The sequence below is a fragment of the Eptatretus burgeri genome, chromosome 10 (assembly GCF_056783735.1).
Source record: "Eptatretus burgeri isolate ZD-2024b chromosome 10, Ebu_testis_v1, whole genome shotgun sequence".
In the NCBI taxonomy this organism is placed as follows: Eukaryota; Metazoa; Chordata; class Myxini; order Myxiniformes; family Myxinidae; genus Eptatretus; species Eptatretus burgeri.
Genome location: NC_140970.1, coordinates 26,799,412 through 26,818,942, shown reverse-complemented (window position 1 = coordinate 26,818,942; position 19,531 = coordinate 26,799,412). Strand labels below are relative to the sequence as shown.

The 19,531-nt window shown below is 43.8% G+C and overlaps 1 protein-coding gene across 6 annotated transcripts in view; it reads right to left on the bottom strand.

Moving 5' to 3' along the window:
- LOC147018131 (protein bicaudal D homolog 2-like) overlaps positions 1-18,284 on the bottom strand; it is a 36,572-nt gene extending 18,288 nt beyond the window's left edge. For 2 of the 6 annotated variants that reach the window (XR_015062290.1, XM_085897502.1), the window contains exons 1-4: positions 17,950-18,284; positions 8,732-8,944; positions 8,463-8,615; positions 8,024-8,366 (exon numbers count right to left, since the gene is read on the bottom strand). Coding sequence is in view for 5 of the 6 variants with exons in the window: in XM_085897502.1 (XP_085753628.1) it covers positions 8,024-8,366; positions 8,463-8,615; positions 8,732-8,944; positions 17,950-18,123 (883 nt within the window). In the remaining variant the exon portion in view is untranslated. The remainder of the gene's footprint in view (positions 1-8,023; positions 8,367-8,462; positions 8,616-8,731; positions 8,945-17,949) is intronic. The other 4 variants (XM_085897504.1, XM_085897503.1, XM_085897505.1 and 1 more) reach the window with 4 other exon arrangements.
- Between the last annotated feature and the right edge of the window lie 1,247 nt (positions 18,285-19,531).

The following is a 19,531-nucleotide window of genomic DNA, read 5'->3' as shown; positions in this document are numbered from 1 at the left end:
AAAAATAACGTTAAAATCGAATCTATTTCTTTCGAACTTTTGAAAATAATCACTTTAAACATGAAAAGAAAAACATAATTCTTACCTCTCAGATCCTCACGAAGCACAAAAAATTCTAGCATTGGTTAAAATGAAGAATTATCAGACAAATGCGAGTCACCTCGTTCGGCTCGGCGTCTTCATGCTGGATTCATACATTACGGCTCTCGCAAAGACACGGACACGAAGACAAACGCTGCGCTCGACGGCGAATGGAAATGTGCTGGCACGCTTGCAAGTGCCTATTATATCCATCAATCGGGGAAGTTTGCAAGACGGTAAGATTTTCTAATGCTAGCGTTATTTGCGTCCGACAAGAGATGATGATTCGTACATAACGGGACTGACACGAAAATCAAGAAGGGATAACTTGCGGTCCGAATTTTATTTTTCTGATCACAATTTTGATCTATATTTTTCTGCCATTAGACTCTGTCATATTTCCAAGAAATTAAGGGAGATTTGGAATAAAAATCATAAGAAACATTATCAACACTGGACTCCTTATTTTTCTCGATGCAGTGGACATGAAGCGTTATGTACGAATCCATTATTTCATCAGATAGGGTAGATGCCAGAAAACCCGAATAGGGAGACAGATCATCATCAAAACATAAAAGAGACACGAAAGTTCACATTCTGCGTCACCACACTCAAAATAACTGTCACATAAGAAACTTACAGTAAAATAAAAATTTTAACAATCAAACTGACATTTCTAAGGTTACAATACCCATATTCTGTTGCTTTAATTAATCTTTAATAAAACAGGGAAATGGAGAGTATGATATTGCCGGTTTCTACAGGTTCCCAAAGATGTCCACTTTCATTTCTGACCATTGATGGTTTGTCTAAGTACCTCATCATAGTTTTATGTGGAATTTTCCACAAACATACCACAGCATACCCACTTTGTGAGCCATGCACATACACTGAAACGCAAAAGAAACTTACCACCTTTTAATCCTTCAAATATCAACAATAACACTGCGTGTAGTAAATGTGTGAACTTATTTGTGGACAATAGTGTCCTCACTGTCAGACAAAACGGTCACTTGAACCTTCAATGGTCACTTCATAGCACAGCTGTTGAACAGCCGTTTTGACTGTCAGTGATTAGCCAAGGGGTACGGGATGATTTTAATGAGCTGCACGTGATGTCTTGATATTGGCTTTGAAAAGCCAGTGCAAAATGGGCATTTCAATCAACATGCCACGATTGTCAAGGGATCAACGGCAATGTGCCTTGGGCATACTGCAAGGCGGATTGAGCTACCGTGAGGTGGCACGTCGCCTTGGCTGTTCACACCAGACGATATCGGCCCTGGTGGACAGAGACACCCTCCACAACTCTGCAGATGACAGACCTCGATCAGGGAGGCCAAGAGTCACCACTGCAAGGCAGGACAGGCAGATGGTCCTAAGTCAGATGGCTTCAGACATTGAGGACTGAGTGGGACAGAATCCAGCAGCAATCCATTCAAAGACTGGTAGGCAGTATGCACCGATGATGCACTGCCTGTATCCAAAACAATGGTGGCCACACACGCTATTGAAAGGGGACTGACATTGCACCCTGTGCTGTTCTCTACTGTAGAACAAACTTATGAGATGGTGTATCTTGGTCAAAAACTTGAGATGTCATCAATAAAATGTCAATGTTTCAATTAGCAATTGTTGGTTTGTTTTATTTTGAACTGTCACAATTTTATTATATTTCAAACAAGTGGTAAGTTTCTTTTGCATTTCAGTATATATATATATATATATATATATATATATATATATCTTCTTCTTTCGGCTGCTCCCGTTAGGGGTCGCCATAGCGGATCATCGGATCATCCGTATGATCCGCATAGTGATTTGGCACATGTTTTACGCCGGATGCCCTTCCTGATGCAACCCTGGTCGCCTCTGACGACACAGGGATATGGTACACCTATTTTAACCGGGGTATACACCGGCCCAGTATACTGGTACTCATTTTGCCGACCTCGGAAGGATGACAGGCTGAGTCAACCCCCTGATGCATTAATTCAGTGGCCCAACGGGGCTTGAACTCAGGACCTTTTGGATCCCAAGCCGCTGCCCGAACCACTGCGCCAACACCAGGTATGTATATATATATATATATATATATATATATATATATATATATATATATATATATATATATATATATATATATATATATATATGTATGTTGTTGTTCTTCTTTCGGCTGCTCCTGTTAGGGGCCGCCACAGCGGATCATCCGTTATGATCCGCATACTGATTAGGCACAGGTTTTCCTGACGCAACCCTGGTCGCCTCTTACGACACAGAGATAAGGATTGGGTTTCGCCATGATTCCGGGCTGCCTTACACCCTCTCATAGCGTGGCCCAGCGCAGAGCTCCCGTCCTCAAGCGATCCTCCAACCCAAGCCTCCGAGTTGCCGGATTACAGGCGCACGCCACTACGCCTGGTATATATACATATAGTATATACTCGGAAGATATATATATATATATATATATATATATATATATATATATATATATATATATATATATATATATATATATATATATATATATATATATATATATATATATATATATATATATATATATATATATATATATATATATATATATATCGGCATTCCTCACTTAACGACCGAGTTCCGTTCCTACAACTAGGTCGATAAGCGAGGATTTATTTTTATACAGTATTTTGAACTTTTTTATTGTTAAATGAGGATTTTTTTTTTTTAAGCAAGGATTTTTTAATGTTTATATAGTAGTGTACTGTATACTGTAATAAACAGTATAGAGGAAATCAGCTCTAATATACATTACTTAGGTTTGCATACTGTAAATACAAGTTATCGTTTTTATTTATTTTGAATAAAGAAAACGTCTGAAGGAAACTCCAACTTGATAACTTTGTTTTAATTTGTATAACTCTTTCATATTACGGAACATAAAAATACAATCAGCAAAAATTATAAAAATGATGCACCAAAAAAACATTAAAGTTCCAAAAAAAAGACATTCAGATTAACATTTTAGTCATTGAATCCTTCAAAGTGTGGTCGTGGTCTCTCGACTCGACTGGGTCTCTCGCTGGGTCCTGTCCGTGACACTTATCCCCGCCCTGGGACTCCGCTCGGGTTCCTCCGCGGACACGAGCCCCACGCGTGACTGTGGGCCGAGCCGCGACCCCAGCTCGTCTCTCTCCCTGGCTGCGAGGTTCCTTGGAATTCACTTGGGTTTTGTGTGTGTGTGTGTGTGTGTGTGTGTGTGTGTGTGTGTGTGTGTGTGTGTGTGTGTGTGTGTGTGTGTGTGTGTGTGTGTGTGTGTGTGTGTTTGGCGCAGTCTGCCAAGTACAACTGCATAAGTGTTTTCGATCATTGGAAATCTCCTGTACGTCCACGATAAGCTTGCTCTGTGTCCTTCTTGCTGTAAATAAAACAATTGTGGAAATGTTCCCAGTTCGTTTCCGTCCTTTCTTTCATTGGTCCAGCATGGTTCAGATCTGAGTTTTAGCCGGGTCTTTGTTCCCGTCAATCTGCTCATCCGAGCCGGCACGGCTTTGGCAGTTACGCTCGACTGCACCCGAACCGGAGTTGGAACTTTACCGCAGTTGGTAGAGTGACCCGGTTCGAGCAAGACGTGTTGAGGGCATGGTTCCCGGGTGGATGACACCGCGTGGTTAATTTGGTAAATTGGTTCCAGACAAAAAGACCCTATGCTACGCGGTGGAGGTATTGGTGTCCACGGTCGGTTCAGCGACCCGCCGCCTCACGGAGTTATCCGTGAGCGACGGCCTACAATTCCGGGAATCTGGTGGGAGATGACGTAACTCCCTTCACCTAGCGGTCGTTCTCGCCACCGGTCCCCGGCCCGCAACAATATTTTGAATGTCCTTCAAACAGGAAAATGATGAATTACACCACTGTTCAAGAAAACCATTTTTTTAATTATTAAAACTGCAAAGTTGTGGTTGTTTTGTTAAATATTATTTTGCAGGATGAAACTTACCTGAACGTCTCTCCGGCATGCTTCCTTTGCACGTTTCATTCCACTGTTTCAGATAATCAACTTGTTTGCTGCTGTCATAATGGACAATTTTGACTTCCTCACACGCGATTGGTCAATACTGGGATCACATCACTTAGAGGAGTTTGCTCGAGTTTGACCCCCAGGCTAAGTAAGTTTCCATCGCGCATGCAGAATTGTGTGCAGGTGTACAGGCAAGTTCAGAAAGCATACCTCGATGACTGCGTAACCTCAATCCATATGTCAACCTGTCGTAGCAGGGTGTAAATTCAGCCTGTAGAAATAACTTTCTCAGATACTCTTTATCTTCTTTGATGTCATACCAAGCCTGGTGTTGGCTTGGGATCCTAGGGTCCTGAGTTCAAATCCCGCTCAGCTGTTGAATGAATAATACGCTACGCGGTGGAGGTATTGGCGTCCACGGTCGGTTAAGCGACCCGCCACCTCACGGAGTTATCCGGAGCAATGGCCTACAATTCCGGGGAGTCTGGTGGGAGACGACGTAACCTCCCCCACCTAGTGGTCGTTCTCGCCACCAGGTCCCCGGCCCGCAACAATATATATGTATGTATGTATGTATGTATGTATGTATGTATGTATGTATGTATGTATGTATGTATGTATGTATGTATGTATGTATGTATGTATGTATGTATGTATGTATGTATGTATATATGTATGTATGTATATATATATATATATATATATATATATATATATATATATATATATATATATATATATATATATATATATATATATATATATATATATATATATATATATATATATACATATATATATATACAGTGGGGAGAACAAGTATTTGATACACTGCCGATTTTGCAGGTTTTCCCACTGACAAAGCACGTAGAGGTCTGTAATTTTTATCATAGGTACACTTCAACTGTGAAAGACGGAATCTAAAACAAAAATCCTGAAAATCACATTGTATGATTTTTAAATAATTAATTTGCATTTTATTGCATGAAATAAGTATTTGATCACCGACCAACCAGTAAGAATTCCGGCTCTCACAGACCTGTTAGTTTTGTCTTTAAGAAGCCCTCCCATTCTCCACTCATTACCTGTATTAACTGCACCTGTTTGAACTCGTTATCTGCATAAAAGACAGCTGTCCACACTCAATCAGACTCCAACCTCTCCACAATGGGCAAGACCAGAGAGCTGTCAAAAGGACATCAGTGACAAAATTGTAGACTTGCACAAGGCTGGGATGGGCTACAGGACAATAGGCAAGCAGCTTGGTGAGAAGGCAACAACTGTTGGCGCAATTATTAGAAAATGGAAGAAGTTCAAGATAACAGTCAATCTCCCTCGGTCTGGGGCTGCATGCAAGATCTCACCTCGTGGAGCCTCAATAATCATGAGAAAGGTGAGGGATCAGCCCAGAACTACACGGCAGGACCTGGTCAGTGACCTGAAGAGAGCTGGGACCACAGTATCAAAGAAAACAATAAGTAACACACTACGCCGTCCTGGATTAAAATCCTGCAGTGCATGCAAGGTCCCTCTGCTCAAGCCAGCGCATGTCCAGGCCCGTCTGAAGTTTGCCAATGACCATCTGGATGATCCAGAAGAGGAATTGGAGAAGGTCATGTGGTCTGATGAGACCAAAATAGAGCCTTTTGGTTTAAACTCCGCTCGCCGTGTTTGGAGGAAGAAGAAGGATGAGTACAACCCCAAGAACACCATTCCAACCATGAAGCATGGAGGTGGAAACATCATTCTTTGGGGATGCTTTTCTGCAAAGGGGACAGGACGACTGCTCCGTATTGAGGGGAGGATGGATGGGGCCATGTATCGCGAGATTTTGGCCAACAACCTCCTTCCCTCAACAAGAGCATTGAAGATGGGGCGTGGCTGGGTCTTCCAGCATGACAATGACCAGAAACACACAGCCAGGGCAACTAAGGAGTGGTTCCATAAGAAGCATCTCAAGGTCCTGGAGTGGCCAAGCCAGTCTCCAGACCTGAACCCAAGAGAAAATCTTTGGAGGGAGCTGAAAGTCTGTGTTGCCCAGCGACAGCCCCGAAACCTGAAGGATCTGGAGAAGATCTGTATGGAGGAGTGGGCCAAAATCCCTGCTGCAGTCTGTGCAAACCTGGTTAAGAACTACAGGAAACGTCTGATCTCTGTAATTGCAAACAAAGGTTTCTGTACCAAATATCAAGTTCTATTTTTCTGATGTATCAAATACTTATTTCATGCAATAAAATGCAAATTAATTATTTAAAAATCATACAATGTGATTTTCAGGATTTTTGTTTTAGGTTCCGTCTTTCACAGTTGAAGTGTATCTATGATAAAAATTACAGACCTCTACGTGCTTTGTAAGTGGGAAAACCTGCAAAATCGGCATTGTATCAAATACTTGTTCTCCCCACTGTGTGTGTGTATGTGTATGTATATATATATATATATATATATATATATATATATATATATATATATATATATATATATATATATATATATATATATATATATATATATATATATATATCTTCTTCTTCTTTCGGCTGCTCCCGTTAGGGGTCGCCACAGCGGATCATCCGTATGATCCGCATAGTGATTTGGCACATGTTTTACGCCGGATGCCCTTCCTGACCCAACCCTGGTCGCCTCTTACGACACAGGGATATGGTACACCTATTTTAATCGGGGCATACACCGGCCCAGTATACTGGTACTCATTTCGCCGACCTCGGAAGGATGACAGGCTGAGTCAACCCCCTGGTGTATTAATTCAGTGGCCGAACGGGGCTTGAACTTGGGACCTTTTGGATCCCAAGCCGCTGCCCTAACCACTGCGCCAACACCAGGCATATATATATATATATATATGTATATATATATATATATATAGATATATATATATATATATATTTATTTGATATTCAGCCAAATAAACGTTTGCTTTTTCAAAGCTCATAATAATTGTGCAGTCGGAGGAAGTGGGGAAGGGGAACCAATCCTGTCTGTGATAACTATTCATTATATGTGGAGCATCCAGGTATCCTTAGTGAGCTGATGGCAAAGTTGTTATTGCTGGTACCACATAGAATCAATACGATGCTACTGCAAGCCAACTTGTTAAAAAAGTGAAACATGTCAGCGCTGCGATTCAACATCAGGGGGAATAAATAAATAAATAAATCATAATTATAAAGCAAAAAGTGACTAACTGATGACCACAAAAACCGGTACTGACCTTACCTCGACTAACTTCCTCCATACTAATGATATCCTCTTACTTTTTTGCAGGTGCACAAAGTGGAGTTTGTGTGCAGTCAGCAGATTTCGATTTAGTCAAGATAGTTTTTTTCAACATACCGTGGACAATGAAGGCAAAATCGTTTTCAGTCAAAATCTACCTGAACAAAATCCTTCAAGAAGACTCAAATTGAGTTCAGGGTTAAATGCTCAAGGACAACATCTACCGAGGAAGGCCACAATCCATAGATTTCAAAACAGCAATAATTGCCAAAATCCAATCACTGCAGCCGAATGTGTCAGAGTAATAAACTTTTTTCCCCCGTATAATCAGTGTGCCTGCAGCATAAAGGCTGACATCCGGAGCATGTGCTCTAACCTCAATCAAATCAATGACATTAACGATATCCATCTGAAACTTTCCATAGTGATCATGCATCATGTGAAGCAAATGTGTACCAATGAACATGTCATTTTAAATAAAAATAATGGAGTATTATTAAATTGTATGGGTACCGTTTTTTTGTGCTCACCCTGTATAACCCTTCTCGACAAGTAATAAAAAGGTCTTTTTTTCCAAAAATAATCACTCCATTTTGCATCTGTTTAGCACACACAGGTGTTCATACTTCACATGTGACCAACAATTTGTTTCTAGACTGCTTTATACGAGCAGTACATTAACTAAAATATGCAACTCACCCCACCCAGGACAGGATAGCAACATTGATGACACACAATTAGTACCATGTCCACTGTCTGAGCTCATCTCGATAGCTGCCAGAGCATCATCGCTGAATTTGAGTCCTTCCAGGGAAACGCTGAGCTGGCTGGTGTACAAAGAGTCACTCAGGTGAAGGTATTGTGACAGCTCCTTGCGTAGACTGTTCTTTTGCTCCCTCTCAGCCTTCAGGCTGTCCAAGGCCTCCTCCAAATGTCGCTCCGCTATGCTTTTAAGTCTGAGAGACTCTTCCAGCTGGCTGTTCGCAAACTCCACTTCCTCTTCAAATCTTCGAAGCTCATATTTCAGTCCCTCAAATTCCACCTTCAAACAGCAAGAAGATGATATGTGATGGTTACTCAAGGCCCAGTATATGCCAAAATGCAAAATGCAAATTCCAGACACTATGACAAAGCAAACCTGGTTCTGGCGAAGGGTGGAAACCTGCTTCTGCAGAGAAACATTCTCATCTTCCAGCTCTGTGTTGTCCTGCTGGAGCCTGGACTCTCGAAGTTTAAGTTCCTTAACCTCATTCCGAAATTGATTCTTCTGAATCTCCAATAAATCCATACACTGGGAAAACACAAAGACCACAAGAAGATAACTCAACCTTTGTGAAGAAAGAGGGGAACGAAAGAGTCCACAAAACAAAGGGAAAGCCTCTTGTACATCCTTCGCTAGACCCTCACCTCTCTCAATTCCAACATCACGGCAACAAGTCTTTCCCCTTCATTAGTACTGTTGGCAAGGGCTGCCCGTGTTTGCACAAGTTCTGCATGGAGTTCATCGATACGAGTCATGAGCTTTGCCTCCTTACAGGCAGATTCTTGAAGCAAGCTTTCTTCACGGCTCTCCCCAGCCTCAGCCACACGTCGTTGCTTTGAGTTCGCAGCTCCAAAAGCCTGCAAGACAGTCATCCAACCAATCAGACAATTTGACTTGCAGGTAAATATGGAGTCGTACATGGAAATGTCAATACGATTAAAATAATAATAATAATAATAGCAACAACAATAAAAAAAAAAAAAAAAAAAAAAAAATAATAATAATAAATATATTGTCCCAATTTCCTCATTTCATAACTTTATCCAAGAATTCCCACATAATCCAGATAATGATGCTTGGTAACATTCAAAGAAAGCCATGTGCAGAAACAGACAAGAACAACATGTTAAAAAAGTATTAAATTAGAAATTATTTGCACAAGCATTCTCACCTCCATGTCATTTTAACCTCCTTTATTAAGTAAACTAAAACTTAGCACTCAAAAATAATGTATTCCACAAGAGAGAAGCTCATAGTGCCCTTCCCTAACCACAACAGGTCACGTGTGTTCCTCAACTCCCTCAAGTCCAGGCCGCTTGCCCACTTGCACCAATCCGTCCTCTTATTTTTCTGATTGTGGAATGGTCTTCATGACTGTTGTCTCGTTCTCACTTGAAACTTTCAAATGCAGTGCTCATCACCAACTCATTTTCACACGCCAATTCTTCTCCATTCTGGTCCTCTCCAGACGATTGAAACTAGTTTTTATATGATTTTCCCCCTTTCCCAATTTTGTATGTCCAACCCCACCCAAATATTCTTTGGTCATTTGTAAACCCGCTGCCCACCATTTGTCATTTAGCTCCTTCATGAGACTAGACCTTTGTGTCCAAAAAAAAAAAAAAAAGAAGGGGAAAACCCTCAACTCCCCCTGCCCCACCTCAAATACAAGGAAGCCATCCAATGGGGGGGGGGGGGAGATCAACAAATTATAACATCCCACTCGTCACACCCAACACAAAGGGGGCAGTGTTGGCATGCAGGCCTCAGTCTCAATTCAAAGCAAGTCTATTCAAACCAAGCTCCTTCATTGTTCAACCTCCCAGCTGCAAAACATTTAAATGTGGGGAACGTAATACAAGCTCACTGATCGAACCATGGTTCAAATCTCAGTCTCAATCATCCTGAGTTATTTATGGATGTTGGTGTGATGCACAGTGGCAATTCCAGACTTTATCATGGGCAGATGGGATTCCTATGCAAAGTGAGAATAGAAATATGCAAAGGATTTACCTTATAGAGGGTGGTAAAGTAACTTAGTGGGTGAACAAGAACGGCACTCGGAAGAGCACATACCTCCACCAAGCTGAACAATTTACGTTTTGTATCCCACTGATAATCCGGATCTGGATCCAGACCTGAACCAAAATCGAATCGGCTTGTTCTCGTCACCGAATCAACTCATACACTGAGTTTTGTCAGAACACATCCAAAATTTTAAAATATCGTGCTATATACTGTTTTTGGCCCCATCTCTCAATCATAAAGAATCATTAAAAAAAATTATATATGCAGGGTGTCCCAAAAACATGTACTCACATTTTGGCTCCTCATAACTCATTGAATTTTTCATTTATTTTCAGATCAAATTGAACCTAATAATGGCAGAAGTACGACTAGGTTTTGAAGAAAGAAAATTTATCATAAAGTGCTACTGGAAGCACGAAAACATCATGGAAGTGCAAAGACAATTTCGAAGACATTTTCACAAAGATCCACCAATGCAACACACCATTGTTCGCATCCGAGATAAGTTTGAAACAGATGGAACTGTGCATGACGTCCATAAGGACCATTCAGTAAGACCACGGTCATGAACCAACCCGCAGAGGAAAATCAATTGCTGGAAACCCTCCACCGATCCCCCACGGAAATCTGTACGACAAATGGCTCGTGAGACAGGAATCCCCAAATCAAGCGCCCATCGCATTTTGAAGCGAATTCACTGGAAAAGTTAAATTCCAAAATTAATCCACGCTCTAAATGAAGACGATCCTGACCGGAGAGCTGAATTTTGTGAGTGGTACCTGGGCAAATGCGAAGAAGATGCAGCATTTCCATCCAAAATTGTTTGGAGCGATGAGGCCAGCTTCAAGTTAAATGGCTCAATTAACCGACACAATTGCACCTACTGGACTCCTGAAAATCCGCATGTTACTATGGAACACCATTTAAACTTAGCAGGGGTTACTATGTGGTGTGGGATATCAGCATTGGGCAGCCTAGGGCCATTCTTTTTTGACCAAACTGTCACTGGGGATGTTTACTTAAACTTGCTGCAGGAATCCGTCGGTCCACGTGTCGAAGAGATATTTGGTGACGAAGAGATTTACTTTCAGCAAGATGGAGCACCTCCCCACTACCACCGTGATGTAAGGGCCTGTCTCGAAACAACTTTTCTGAACCAATGGATTGGGCGAAGAGGTAATGTTGAATTCCCTGCGCTTTCCCCAGACCTCACTCCAATGGACTTCTTTTGATGGGGATATCTCAAAGATAAGGTTTACGGCTCAAAACCAGCAACAGTCGATGGGCTGAAAGAGGAAATTGAAAGACAATGTCTTGCAGTTCCAAATGAAATGATTCGTAACGCTGTTAAATCCATTGGTCCGGTTATCGGCTGTGTTTGGAACGTGATGGTAGTCAGTTTGAACATTTGTAAACATGCATTTATCCATTAATCTTGTTTCCAAGTCAATAAACAACGCACTTATTATCATTTAAAGAGTGAGTACTTTTTTGGGACACCCTGTGTGTGTGTGTGTGTGTATGTATATATATATATATATATATATATATATATATATATATATATATATATATATATATATACACATATATATATATATACACATATATATATACACACATATATATATATACACACATATATATATATACACATATATATATATATACACATATATATATATATACACATATATATATATACATATATATATATATATATATATATATATATATATATATATATATATATATATATATATATATATATATATATATATATATATATACATATATATATATATATATATATATACACATACATACAGTGGGGAGAACAAGTATTTGATACACTGCCGATTTTGGAGGTTTTCCCACTGACAAAGCACGTAGAGGTCTGTAATTTTTATCATAGGTACACTTCAACTGTGAAAGACGGAATCTAAAACAAAAATCCTGAAAATCACATTTATGATTTTCAAATAATTAATTTGCATTTTATTGCATGAAATAAGTATTTGATACATCAGAAAAATAGAACTTAATATTTGGTACAGAAACCTTTGTTTGCAATTACAGAGATCAGACGTTTCCTATAGTTCTTAACCAGGTTTGCACAGACTGCAGCAGGGATTTTGGCCCACTCCTCCATACAGATCTTCTCCAGATCCTTCAGGTTTTGGGGCTGTCGCTGGGCAACACAGACTTTCAGCTCCCTCCAAAGATTTTCTATTGGGTTCAGGTCTGGAGACTGGCGAGGCCACTCCAGGACCTTGAGATGTTTCTTACGGAGCCACTCCTTAGTTGCCCTGGCTGTGTTTTGGGTCGTTGTCATGCTGGAAGACCCAGCCACGCCCCATCTTCAATGCTCTTGTAGAGGGAAGGAGGTTGTTGGCCAAGATCTCACGATACATGGCCCCATCCATCCTCCCCTCAATACGGTGTAGTCATCCTGTCCCCTTTGCAGAAAGGCATCCCCAAAGAATGATGTTTCCACCTCCATGCTTCACGGTTGGGATGGTGTTCTTGGGGTTGTACTCATCCTTCTTCTTCCTCCAAACACGGCGAGTGGAGTTTAAACCAAAAAGCTCTATTTTTGTCTCATCAGACGACATGACCTTCTCCCATTCCTCCTCTGGATCATCCATATGGTCATTGGCAAACTTCAGACAGGCCTGGACATGCGCTGGCTTGAGCAGAGGGACCTTGCGTGCGCTGCAGGATTTTAATCCATGACGGCGTAGTGTGTTACTTATGGTTTTCTTTGATACTGTGGTCCCAGCTCTCTTCAGGTCATTGACCAGGTCCTGCTGTGTAGTTGTGGGCCGATCCCTCACCTTTCTCATGATCATTGAGGCTCCATGAGGTGAGATCTTGCATGGAGCCCCAGACCGAGGGAGATTGACTGTTTTCTTGAACTTCTTCCATTTTCTAATAATTGTGCCAACAGTTGTTGCCTTCTCATCAAGCTGCTTGCCGATTGTCCTGTAGCCCATCCCAGCCTTGTGCAAGTCTACAATTCTGTCCCTGATGTCCTTAGACAGCTCTCTGGTCTTGCCCATTGTGGAGAGGTTGGAGTCTGATTGATTGAGTGTGGACAGCTGTCTTTTATGCAGATAAGTTCAAACAGGTGCAGTTAATACAGGTAATGAGTGGAGAATGGGAGGGCTTCTTCAAGACAAAACTAACAGGTCTGTGAGAGCCGGAATTCTTACTGGTTGGTTGGTGATCAAATACTTATTTCATGCAATAAAATGCAAATTAATTATTTTAAAATCATTCAATGTGACTTTCAGAATTTTTGTTTTAGATTCCGTCTTTCACAGTTGAAGTGTACCTATGATAAAAATTACAGACCTCCACGTGCTTTGTCAGTGGGAAAACCTGCAAAATCTGCAGTGTATCAAATACTTGTTCTCCCCAATGTATGTATGTGTGTGTGTATATATATATATATATATATATATATATATATATATATATATATATATATATATATATATATATATATATATATATATATATATATATATATATATATAGTATCCAGATCCGGAACTTCACCAACTTCACCAAAGTGTGTGTGTATGTGTGTATGTGTGTATGTGTGTATGTGTGTATGTGTGTATGTGTGTATGTGTGTATGTGTGTATGTGTGTATGTGTGTATGTGTGTATGTGTGTATGTGTGTATGTGTGTATGTGTGTATGTGTGTATGTGTGTATGTGTATGTGTATGTGTGTGTGTGTGTGTGTGTGTGTGTGTGTGTGTGTGTGTGTGTGTGTGTGTGTGTGTGTGTGTGTGTGTGTGTGTGTGTGTGTGTGTGTGTGTGTGTGTGTGTGTGTGTGTGTGTGTGTCCGTCCTCCACAACTCCAAAACCATGAAACTGCATGTATACGAAGGGACCTCCAAGGTAGTGAAAGAGTGAAAATTGGATGTTTGGTTAATTTAAACACCCCTTTTGAAGATAATTAACATCCTCATTTAATTATCCTTTATCAAGGCATTATCCTTGGTCAGCCCTCTGTCAACTTGCTGGGGTCTTAATTTGCCATTTTGTTCAGCCTATTCAAACATGCCTTGATTTCGATACATGATCAATTCACTGACTAATTAAATTATAAAATCGAAATATTATATCCGATTTGAGAATCGGACCTCATGGACTAAATAAGTGTCAAAATCTGGAGTGAAATCTGAAAATTTTAAACAAATTTGCAATTTTTATAAGGAAGTGGATTTATTTAAGCAAAGCATCAAGATTAATTTTCTCTACTGTTCAGACAATTATATTGAGTGAAGAAAAGATTAAGGAATGTGCAGAAAGTGCAACTTCAATGAGCTTCATTCTCTGGTGGTGGTCGTATGGCAGCTTAGTTGCCGGGGTAGCTATCATTTCTTGAAGAGCGAATGCGTCGCTGATGCAGTGCCCCTCTACCAGTACACACACTGGAACTGGTACTCATTTCGCCGACCTCGGAAGGATGACAGGCTGAGTCAACCTCCTGGTGTATTAATTCAGCGACCGACGGAGCTTAAACTCAGGACCCTCGGATCCCAAGCCGCCACCCTAACCACTGAGCCAACACCAGGCCAGCTTAATTCTCTATAACCTGCTTTTGCAAAAGCCATGACAATACAGTTCACAGGGGTCCTCCCCCACCCCAGCCCCCCCCCGACAATTACATATGCAATTTTCTTTTTGCCATTTTGTGAGATCCGCTTTCATTACAAAGTATTAATATAAATATACTAATAGTTGCTGTAGCATATTAATAGCAGGAGTTTCTGCAAGTGAAGAAGTACTCTTTAATTGCTGCAAGTGAAGAAGTACTCTTTAATTGCTGCAAGTGAAGAGGGTGTGTTTGCTTAACACCGTTTTGTGCAATCTGCTTTAATGACAAAATATTGGTATAAATGTACGAATAGTTGCTGCAATATATTAATAGTCAGTAGTTACTGAAAACAAAGAGGAATGTAGACAGCACACACGGACGTAGTACAAATGTGTAAAAATTACTCTCCGTGGGGTGTGTGCGTGCCTTCATGCTTGAATACATGTTTGCGGTGTACGGATTTCACAGGCACGCAATCCGAACTTGAACTCACACCTGGGTCCGTGGTGCGTGGTACTGTGGAGGAGGTTATGCAGCCGTCTTGTGAACCATGTGCTTCTGCACGTGGGGAGCAGACGTGCTGCAGCGTCAAAGTCACATGGGGCGTGGACATGCTGCGGCATCGAAGCCACGCTGGACGGGCCACCGTGCAGTGCGGTTGTGTGGAAATCCATGCAGGTATGCGAGTGAAAGGATAAGTATAGCATCGGTGTGCATGCAAGGTTAGCATGGACCTCAATAAGGTTGGAGGAACGCGTATGGGGATGGGGTGGGGGGAAGGGGGGAGGCCTACATGCAGGCATGCTTTGCCAGGTAGATAGCTTTTTTATGGGTGTTAATTCTTTAAATGCTCCCTCCCGGTTTGAAATGGAACACAGTGGTTAAAAAGAAAACATTGCTGTTTGGGTGCGTTTCAACACCCTGCTTCACGGCCTTCCTTCCCCCTCCCCTCATGGTTCCTTCCCTTGCCCTCACGTTGCCTTCTATTGCCCTTTTCTCACGCTTACCTCCTCCCAAAGCCCCTCCACCCCACACGGATGTCTCTGGGTGTTGTTTTGTGCAGTGTGGCCTGTTTGAACGTGTTGTTTTAATGTACCCAATTTCGTTCAATCCAGTAATAATACCGGTATAAGGGAACCATTCCTCCCCCCCCCAGCGCTTTCCTTCAAGTCTCCCATCAAACGCATAACCAGAACACCCACTTCCCCTCCCAACTCCCCCCCCTCTCCTCCCCACCTTCCTCACTCCCCCACCCCTCCCTAATCTCAACATTCCCATCAGCGCCACGACAGGTTGTATTTGCTGGTCACTTAATAAAAATGAAAAATTCTTGTCCTCGTCACCCATCCAACCTATCCACCAAATTTTGTCCGAATCCGTCTGCAAGTCTTGAGATATCCTGCTTACAGAGACAGACAGACAAACGGATAAAAATACAATCTCCATCCACCTTCGGTGGTGGAGGTAATAATGATGAGTATTTCAGTGCAATTGAGATTGATGATGGGAAATTCATCACAAACACCCACAAAGTATCCTGTGTTATCGAGCAGGTTATTTGAGCAGGTGCGGCCGCAACCGGGAGGAGGGGGGTGGTGCGGTCGCAAAAGGGTGGGGAGGTGCGACCATAACCGGGGGAAGGCGCTGCCGCAACCGGGGGGAGTAGGGGGAGGTGTGGCCGCAACCGGGGGAGTAGGGGGAGGTGCGGTCGCAACCGGGGGAGTAGGGGAGGTGCGGCCACAACCGGGGGAGTAGGGGGAGGTGCGGCCGCAACCGGGGGAGTAGGGGGAGGTGCGGCCGCAACCGGGGGAGTAGGGGAGGTGCGGCCGCAACCGGGGGAGTAGGGGGAGGTGCGGCCGCAACCGGGGGAGTAGGGGGAGGTGCGGCCGCAACCGGGGGAGTAGGGGAGGTGCGGCCGCAACCGGGGGAGTAGGGGGAGGTGCGGCCGCAACCGGGGGGAGTAGGGGAGGTGCGGCCGCAACCGGGGGAGTAGGGGGAGGTGCGGCCGCAACCGGGGAGTAGGGAGGTGCGGCCGCAACCGGGGGAGTAGGGGAGGTGCGGCCGCAACCGGGGGAGTAGGGGAGGTGCGGCCGCAACCGGGGGAGTAGGGGGAGGTGCGGCCGCAACCGGGGGAGTAGGGGGAGGTGCGGCCGCAACCGGGGGAGTAGGGGAGGTGCGGCCGCAACCGGGGGAGTAGGGGGAGGTGCGGCCGCAACCGGGGGAGTAGGGGGAGGTGCGGCCGCAACCGAGGGGAGTAGGGGGAGGTGCGGCCGCAACCGGGGGAAGGTGCGGCCGCAACCAGGGGGAGCAGGGGAGGTGCAACCGGGGGGAGGGGGAGGTGCAGCCGCAACCGGTGGGGAGTAGGTGCGGCCACAACCGGGGGGAGTAGGGGGGAGGTGTAGATGTGGCGACAATGGGGGTGGGGGTGCGCAGAGACAACCGACATGAGTGGTGCAGCGACAAGGGGGAGGTGGATGGGGGTACAATCGGAGGGGGTGCGGGGTGGGACAGGGAAGGTGATCGTAATTGGAGAGGGGAGAAGATGGGGATAATCAGAGGGGGGGGTGCAGAGGTATAGTGTGGGTGGGCGAGTGGGTGCGGGTGCGAGGGGTGCGGGTGCGAGGGGGTGGGGATGCGAGGGGGGGCGGGGGCGAGGGGTGCGGGGTGGAGTGAGGGTGTGGGGTGCGGGGGCGAGTGCGGGTGCGGTGTGTGTGGGGGTGCGGGTGTGAGTGTGGGGGTGCGGGTGTGAGTGTGAGGTGCGAGGGTGCGGGTGTGAGTGTAGGGGTGCGGGTGTGAGTGTGGGGGTGCGGATGTGAGTGTGGGGGTGCGGATGTGAGTGTTGGGTGCGAGGGTGCGGGTGTGAGTGTGGGGGTGTGGGTGCGGTGGTGAGTGTGGGGGTGCAGGTGTGGGGTGCGTGTGCGAGTGGGGGTGGGGGTGCGAGTGGGGGTGTGGAGTGGGGGTGTGGAGTGGGGGTGCGAGGGGGTGCGAGGGGTGCGAGGGGTGCGAGGGGGTGCGAGGGGGTGCGAGGGGGTGCGAGGGGGTGCGAGGGGTGCGAGGGGGTGCGAGGGGGTGCGAGGGGGTGCGAGGGGGTGCGAGGGGGTGCGAGGGGGTGCGAGGGGTGCGAGGTTAAGGAAGGGGGTCGGTTGTTACTACAACCATTTGATTCAGTTTCCATTTCCACTTGATGTCTCCCTGACAGACATTCATCATGAACCAACCTCTTTCAGCCGGTCCAGCTCATTCCGTAACGATTCATGCTCGTTCTCCAGATCCTCATGACGTTGCTGCAGTGCGAGTTTTTCCTCCAACACCGCGAGCCCGTATTCGGCCGCCTGCTCCTTTTGCCGGCACGCCTCGGCGAGCTCCTGCCCGAGTCGCTGCACCTCGGCCATTACTTCGCCCCCTGCCTCTTCAGGTCCCCACCCCGAGATGCCAGGGTCCCTTCCACTCCCCCTCCCTCCTCAGCGGATCTCACCACCTCCACTCCAGCCAGGCTGCCACCACACACACCCACACCCAAGGCTTTGCGACACAATGACGTCATTCAGCCGAAATAGGAACCGTTATTCACCTTCTCCTGTACATTACCTCCTTTAAAACGAACCCTTTATCAACCAAGAACGTTTTTATTGTCATTCTAAGCCACATAAAGTGATTTATTCCATAATCTTTTTTTATAGTTTAAATTTTTTGCATCCTCCTCCAATCACACTTGAGATTTTGGACCGAACCATTGTTGTAGAAGGAGTAAGACAAAACATCCTGTAATTTCCTTTAGCATTATGCTGCAATGCAATTAATCTCATAACATGACGATTTGCAAGCAATATGTCTTTACTTTAATATGTATTTTCGGGCAATGCTGGTTATTAATTTGAACCATCTATTTATATATTTATCATGCTGCACACTAACCCCTCCCCCCCCTCAGATTCCACGCTCGTGACTCAACCATTCACTCACATCACGTAACGTGTGATCGTCATCACGCAACGTGTGGATCGTCATCACGCAAAGTGTGGATCGTCATCACGCAACGTGTGGATCGTCATCACGCAACGTGTGGATCGTCATCACGTTTGCGATTTACCTCAGTTTGATTTATCCCGCTTCTTCGTTGTATTTTTCATAATTATACACAATGAACAATTTTAATACCTCAGTACCAATGCGACGATTTCACTTCCATAAGATTCACCTGAGCAAACTAAGACAATAAACAACGTCAAGTCCAAAAGGATAAATAAGCTCATCATCAGTTCAATCATAACGAAATATCACCTCATGTTATTACTGCCTTCGCGAACAAATAATAAAATTGATTAAATGAAAGTTAAAGTGGAAATATGTCAGGAAGAGGAAATCGAGAATTTTCTAAAAAGTTGATTTAATATCGAAAAAAATTTTTTTTTTGCTTTGTACTTGATGAGGTGTTTTTCTTTTTACCATTATGATAGGGTGAAGAAATGAAAACAGAGAGAAAGAACGACGTAATTAAATGATAAGACCAATATCAAGGCATCAATTTCCACTGGAAGAAGCCCGTTATATATTTTATTATAACAGCAAATAAAAATAAAAAAATATTCGGGAGCGATCAAAGCAGCGCTCTGTTGCCTATACATCGCCCAGGTTTAAATTTTTGTGTAATTGAAAAAAAATTCCATTTTCCCTACATGTTTGGAGGAAAACCATTCCTTTTTTAGCGTCCAAATTCAGTGGAGCCACATTTTGTTACACAAAGCATTTATTTAAATAACTTGCAGCGGTTGCAATTCCTGCATCGCCACATGTAACCGT